The 7,081-nt window shown below is 44.7% G+C and overlaps 1 protein-coding gene across 1 annotated transcript; it reads right to left on the bottom strand.

Moving 5' to 3' along the window:
• Positions 1 to 2,279: 2,279 nt before the first annotated feature.
• LOC135714978 (uncharacterized) lies at positions 2,280 to 2,855 on the bottom strand. The gene has a single exon (XM_065238383.1). The coding sequence runs from the start codon at positions 2,853 to 2,855 to the stop codon at positions 2,280 to 2,282; it is 576 nt and encodes a 191-aa protein (XP_065094455.1).
• Positions 2,856 to 7,081: the final 4,226 nt, after the last annotated feature.

Here is a 7,081-nt window from a genome sequence, read left to right as displayed (position 1 = left end):
ATGCCATGAATATGAGGATTACTGGACAGCACAAGAACAGTTTTGTACTTTTTGGGTTCTTATGAGGTTATTGTTGACTGTTTGTTGTACCCAATTAAAAATGAATGCTCTTTGCGACAGGAGAGCTACATGATTTCCCTTTTGTTTTAACGCAGAGTTCCTGTCATGTATGTTGTTAGGGTCGGATCGTGGTTTTCCGGCAGGGTTTTTTCGGTATCATACACGGACACTAGTCGCCAAAAACGAAACGGCAAAATCGGCGAAGTTGGCACTCATGTTCACGAACACTTTATTTAATTTGAAAAACGATCTTTATTTATTGGCGGTTGAAGCTTTACCATCTAATTTTTATACCCTTACATTGTCTATTGAAACCTACGTTGTGTTGGAAACATTTCTTCTAAAAAATTAGCATACAATATTTGCAGTGAAGTAATACTGCTTGCCTTTATGGGCAACAATTAGTTTGAGAATTGTCATCGCTGCCACCTGAAATTTCTGAATTTCACTCTTTCTAAACTCCTGTCATAATAATTCATGAAAAAACAAATCACACAATCAAAATACTCTAAGCTTCTTCAGTTGCTTCTTCGACAAATCTTTACAATCGGACGACAGATGATTCCCTTGCTGGTTTGCAGATTGACGACTCGGATGAGCCCATCTGGTCCGGGGATGGTGTTGACGATTCTTGCTAGTGGCCGCTTCACGGTAGCGAGAAACTCATCGACGACGACGACCAATCATCCGGGCTGGATTGCAGTGTTCGGTGTGATGTGTCGGTTTTCCTTCTGCAGCTCCTGCAAGTATTCGGTCATTGCTGCCTCAATTTGTGCCAGCACAGTGGACATATCTTCGAACGAGAGCATTGCGTTGCCGAACTGTCGATGTAACTGCTTCTTTGCGATCTTCACTGCTGCCTCCCACAACCCACCATAGTGTGGGGCTTTCGGCGGTGCCATATGCCACTGGATTCCCTGGTTCGCACAGTGGGTGGCTATTTGTCATCTTCTTCTTCTGCATCAGCTTTAAGCAGGTATAATTCGCGAAGTTCGCTTTGGGCACCCTGAAAGTTTTTCCCTTTATCGAAATCGATGTGTACAGGGCAACCACGACGAGCGATGAATCTTCGCAGTGCAGTGATAAATGCGGGTGTGGATAAACCGCTCACAAGCTCCAGGTGCACAGCTTTGGACGAAGCATACAAACACGCTGATGTAGGCCTTGGCTGGTGCAGCTCGTTTGTGGATTGGCCTGATGTATACTGGGCCGGCATAGTCAACTCGAGTGACTGAATACGGACGGCTAGGAATGATTCTGTCTTGGGGTAACTGTCCGGTTTATTGCTTGGTGGGTACGGGTTAAGCACGAGCGCATCGAAAGCAGTTTCTAACGATACCATTGACCAATCTACGTCCTTGAATTGGCCAGTATTCTTGCCGAATGGCTGCTAGGGTTACACGGCCGCCACCATGTAACAGTCTCATGTGGTGATGGTTGGCAACTAACCGTGTAAATGGATGGGAACTGGGAAGAAGGATGGGATGTTTGGTTAAATAAGGCTGCTCCGAAAGACGCAATCTACCTCCAACTCTGAGAATGCCTTCCGGGTCGACGAAGGGGCACAAAAGGCGTAAGCACGAATGCTGCGGAACCGCTTTTGCCTTCCCCAATTCTCGCTGGGTTTGTTTTGGATGGCCGCCACCATCTCTCGCCGCTCTGGGATGTCCTCCAGTGCTTTTTGTGGGAAGTTTTAGGCACACTGGTCCATGATGTCAAAGGTCGCTGCCGATCAACTTTCAACTTTCATTCCCCTCAACTTTCATCAACTTTCATTCCCCTCGAGACGAGATCCGCTGGATTCTGCTTGCCAGTGACGTGATGTCAACGTGATCCCGGAGTAGTGGTTTGGACTTCAGATACCTGATTCGCGACGAAAGTATTCCATTCAAGTACGACGGTGGGATCTGACCAGAAATGTGAGGCCAAATTGGGCATATCCAGGGCCAGGATGACCTTTTGATGTAATCTAACAGCGAGAACAGCTGCCGACAATTCCAGCCGGGGAATGGATAAACGCTTGAGTGGGGTTACCTGCTGGGGTGAGAGGTAATCACGCTTACCACTACACCACCGGCACCGCTTAGTTCTCCGAGTTGGCGAAGGGTTTTGGTGTGGTGTTCATATTCGTCGACGAGAAAATGCAATGCTGATGCGGACTCTTTCTTCATGCAAGGACAGTCGAGGAGGGCTTGCAGGTGGTGTTTTTTAGAAGGTAGTCATTGGCGTAGCGTTTGCCAGGCGATGGTGTAGTTGGCGGAGCTGATACAAATGGATTGGATCAGTTGGGCTGCTTTTCCCTTGAGAGCAGGGCGAAGGTAGTGCAATTTTTGAATATCATGGACCTCGGGATTGGTATGAATCAGGGCAACGAACGTATCGTGGAAGGCTAGCCACTGATTGTAGTCGCCGACGAATTCCGGCAGAGTAATGGTCGGCAACTTGATTCCCGAGGACCTAGAGCCAGCAGGTTTAGGGATTGAGCATGTGGAAGAAAGTACAATGGGGAGGTACGATTGAAGAGCAGCCTTTATTACGAAGTAGCGGGTTTCATTATGGGAGCGGTAGTGGAGGTTTTGTGCCATACCTTCGTTCGTTGTTTCGATGTCCTCTAGCTGGATCAGCACATCCCCCAATCCCATCCACATGGTGTCCAAATGGTCCAGACGTAGTTGCACTTGTCCTCGATCTCGTTCTGCAGCGTAATTCTCGACGAACTGCTCCGTTCTGCCCAAGGAAGCGATGAGGGTTGTCCGCCGGGTGATGAGTTGCTGCTTCGTGCGATCATTCACCATTTTGGACACGGAGTGTCGATGTGTGTACTAGATAGGGTTACACAGAGAATGACCCGGTAGAGCCGGACAAACAGAGTAGAGATATTGGAGCGGTACTAACCTGCTCAAGGCTAGTATTAGGCCTTTTGATTTTATTTGAATACTGGAACTGATGATGTTACATTATACAGGTATTCCACTAAGACGCCCACATTCATCAGGATACTGGAACTGGTCTACGGAACGGTGATGTGGGAAAAACTGAAAACTGCTTTAACTGAAACTAGTGGTGGTCACTTCCTGGACTGGTTAGCTCAACAGTTGGGCATGTATCTTGACAGGTGGATGGTTAATGCGGTATGACGGAATCGGAATAAAATTGGGAAAAAATACCTAAAAGCACTAGCGGGAACTCCTGCACAACTTGGAATACTACGTACTGTGTGCCTAAGGGTACTAGGCCTTGTATTTAATAAATCCAAGCATGAACTTTTACGGGTTTCAAAATTCTCGATGGCAGTGAAGCACAAGTGGATCTGAGAAGAATGGCGATCACTTGAATGCCGATGAGATCACAATAGATCGGGATAATGGCGAATGTAGCGTTAGTTTCCGTAGTGCGATGGCGGGATTTCTGGGAGGAAACCTGATCCTGTTCACGGCACCAATATGTTAGGGCCGGATCGTGGTTTTCCGGCAGGGTATTTTGGGATCACACACGGACGCCAAAAACGAAACGGCAAAATCGGAGGAGTAGGCATTCAAGTTCACCAACACTTTATTTAATTTGAAAAACTATCTTTATTTTTTGGCGGTTGGAGCTTTACTATCTCATATTTATTCCCTTACATTGTCTATTTAAACCTACGTTGTGTTGGACACATTTCTTCTAAAAAACATGCATACAATATTTGTAGTGCAGTCCTAGAACTGCCAGCACTGCCTGCCTTTATGGGCAACAATCAGTTTGCGAACTGTCATATGTTTTCCTCTCAAGTAGTTTTTCATATGGTTGCCAAAAAAAGTTGTCAACCACTACTTCCCTGATCCAGAAAAGATTGTACCAAGTCCATAGCAACTCGACGACCTTGGTTCTCTTCTCGTATTTTAGGTTTTCTTTGATACACACTTAGAAAAAATTACCGACTTCGGTAATTCATTTACCGAATTCTCAACAGCTGAACGGTCGGTAATGTGTTCGGTAATCGAGAACATTGCCGACAAATCTGTAAACTGAATCAGCAAAATTAGCTGTCAAATTAACCGAACGATCGGTAACGTTTACCGTTTACAAGAGAACTGCAATTTTGGAGTCGATATGGAAAATGAAAAGTTTTGCCGGTGCCGGTATGAAATCTTTCCTTTTTATGTGGTCATTGATGTGCCGGTGCAGGCCGGTAACATAACCTGGAACTTGCAACCGACAGAAAAACCAAGCAACAGCATCGGCCATCTGTAACAATGGGTATTTTAGGTTATTTAGATAACGAAATATCATTACTTACGGAACATATCTACGATTCGCTCATCTTGGTGTTGCAGCTGGTCCATAACAGCCTCCATCATTACACTTTTTATTTTTCACAAGTTTCCACTTACAAACTTTTTTTAGAAGGTCTAAAATCACAATATGGCGAATTTGATGTTTCTCGCTGTGAAAACTACCGAACTTGGAACTGGAATGGTTTGTTTACCGAAACATCAGTAAAATATTTAACCGAAGTCAGTGATGCAGCTGATTTACAGATCTTGTAATTTATTATTATTATTTAGCTTTATTAAGGGGGCTTTCAGCCTTGGGCTGGTTCGCCTCCAAAGTATCTTGTAATTTAATACTCAGTAGTAAAAGAGTTTTTATTTGCGTTTTTCGTTGGTTCTGTACACCAGCTATCATCAATAATTTTATTTTCGTCACGAGCTGTCTTCGGGCGCGGACGCATTTGCATTTTGGTCTGCAAGTAATTTGTATTCATATAATTTTTACCCTTCTTACAAAGAAGGGTATAGATATCACTTGAAAAACCGACTATCGATCCGAGGCCCGGAGGGCCGAGTGTCATATACCATTTGACTCAGCTCGACGAGATCGGAACATGTCTGTGTGTGTGTGTGTGTATGTGTGTATATGTGTATGTGTGTGTGTATGTAACGAAATGAATGCGCTCACGTTTATCAGTAACCGCTCAACCGATTTGGACAAACTCGGCGCCAAATGATAGGTCTTGGGGTCCCATTGAACGCTATTGAACGGTTTTGGAATCGGTGAACCGGTTCCGGAGATATGGCCGGAATAAGATCCGGTGAATATGGGCCTTCACGCTGGATTTAACGGAAAACGTATCAAAACCATCATATACCATTCGACTCAGCTCGACGAGATCGGAACATGTCTGTGTGTGTGTGTGTACGTGTGTATGTGTGTATGTGTGTATGTGTGTATGTGTGTGTGTATGTAACGAAATGAATGCGCTCACGTTTCTCAGCAACCGCTCAACCGATTTGGACAAACTCGGCGCCAAATGATAGGTCTTGGGGTCCCATTGAACGCTATTGAACGGTTTTGGAATCGGTGAACCGGTTCCGGAGATATGGCCGGAATAAGATCCGGTGAATATGGGCCTTCACGCTGGATTTAACGGAAAACGTATCAAAACCATCATATACCATTCGACTCAGCTCGACGAGATCGGAACATGTCTGTGTGTGTGTGTGTGTACGTGTGTATGTGTGTATGTGTGTATGTGTGTATGTGTGTATGTGTGTGTGTATGTAACGAAATGAATGCGCTCACGTTTCTCAGCAACCGCTCAACCGATTTGGACAAACTCGGCGCCAAATGATAGGTCTTGGGGTCCCATTGAACGCTATTGAACGGTTTTGGAATCGGTGAACCGGTTCCGGAGATATGGCCGGAATAAGATCCGGTGAATATGGGCCTTCACGCTGGATTTAACGGAAAACGTATTAAAACCATCATGCGACACATCAAATTACTACAGAATTCAAAAATAAGATCAATGCAAGTCGTGGTAAGTGTTCCAGACCACATTGGACACACTTGGACATGTTCCGGGTACCCCGGGGAAGTTGCTTGAATATGAATTGAATTAAAACCCATTAAATCACATTAAAATACGATGATAAGGTGATTGGTAGCCTCACCAAATAGACTTCACCCGGATATATTCCGGGTACCCCCAGGCAATGGCGTAGCGTCACTGGATGACACGGGGGTGGGGGGCTTGGTCACTGATAATAACAATAAAATAAATAAATTTGAATAAGTAAGAAGGGTCTGATCACAACAAAGGGGGATAAATTCGGGTTTTTTTTTACATTTCGACAACGACGCATGTGTGTCTCGCTGGCCATTTGTCCCTTATAGTGTCGCGTCGAATATTTACAACATAAGCAGTTATGCTGTGTGGTGTAATATCATGCAGCATCAACGACGACCGCTTTCTATGGAAGTGCGAATTTTGCTACAAAAAATACCATGCTGCCTGTGTCGGAGTACAGCGACAACGGGAGCATTTCATCACCGCATTCATGGTGCCAATGTCTGCTGACTGCCAGCACATTTTACGGAAGGAAGCCGACGTGAGGAAGCTGCTTCATCAACAGGAGCAATCCACTCTCAAACGGACGCGAATCACCGCATTGCTGCTGACCTAAAAAAATTCTGCTTAGTATCAGAATTATTCGACAGCATTGAGCACTTGCTCAATGACGTAAAAGAAACGTTGGCAGTAATAAATAAAAATAATAATAACATGTACAGCACGGTCGGCCAGCATATGAAAACGTGCGATTCACAAGCGCACGCGACAATAACCGGCATCAACGAATCAAATTCGTTGATGTCACAAAAAATTACAAAATTACTTGACGAACGGCTATCAAGTTTATCAAATGATATGGCATTTTCAATAAAAGGGGCCGAATCATCACCATCATCATCATCCAGAGCCAAAACTTCTGGAAATTCTTGAGGAAGTGAAATTTTTATCTGGGGCAGTTTCTAGTCTTCAGATAAATGCTGCAGAACCTCATCAGAAGACCTTGGAGGAAGAATTAGCTGAAAGTTCTCCAGTACACAAAAATACAATATCTCCAAAAACTGACCATTCATCTCCTGGGCGGTTTTTATGCAACAAATGGCACTGGAAGCAGGACTGGTCTAAATTTGACGCAAAACAATGGACTCGCAGGTTGCAGGAAAAAGTTGCATAAAAAGCCAAACGCAG

Source organism: Ochlerotatus camptorhynchus, unplaced genomic scaffold (genome assembly GCF_037179485.1).
Source record: "Ochlerotatus camptorhynchus isolate MF236.1 unplaced genomic scaffold, CSIRO-AGI_Acam_v1.1 ptg000770l, whole genome shotgun sequence".
NCBI classification, from domain to species: Eukaryota; Metazoa; Arthropoda; class Insecta; order Diptera; family Culicidae; genus Ochlerotatus; species Ochlerotatus camptorhynchus.
Note: the sequence above shows the minus strand (reverse complement) of the source record. Positions and strands in the feature narration are given on the sequence as shown.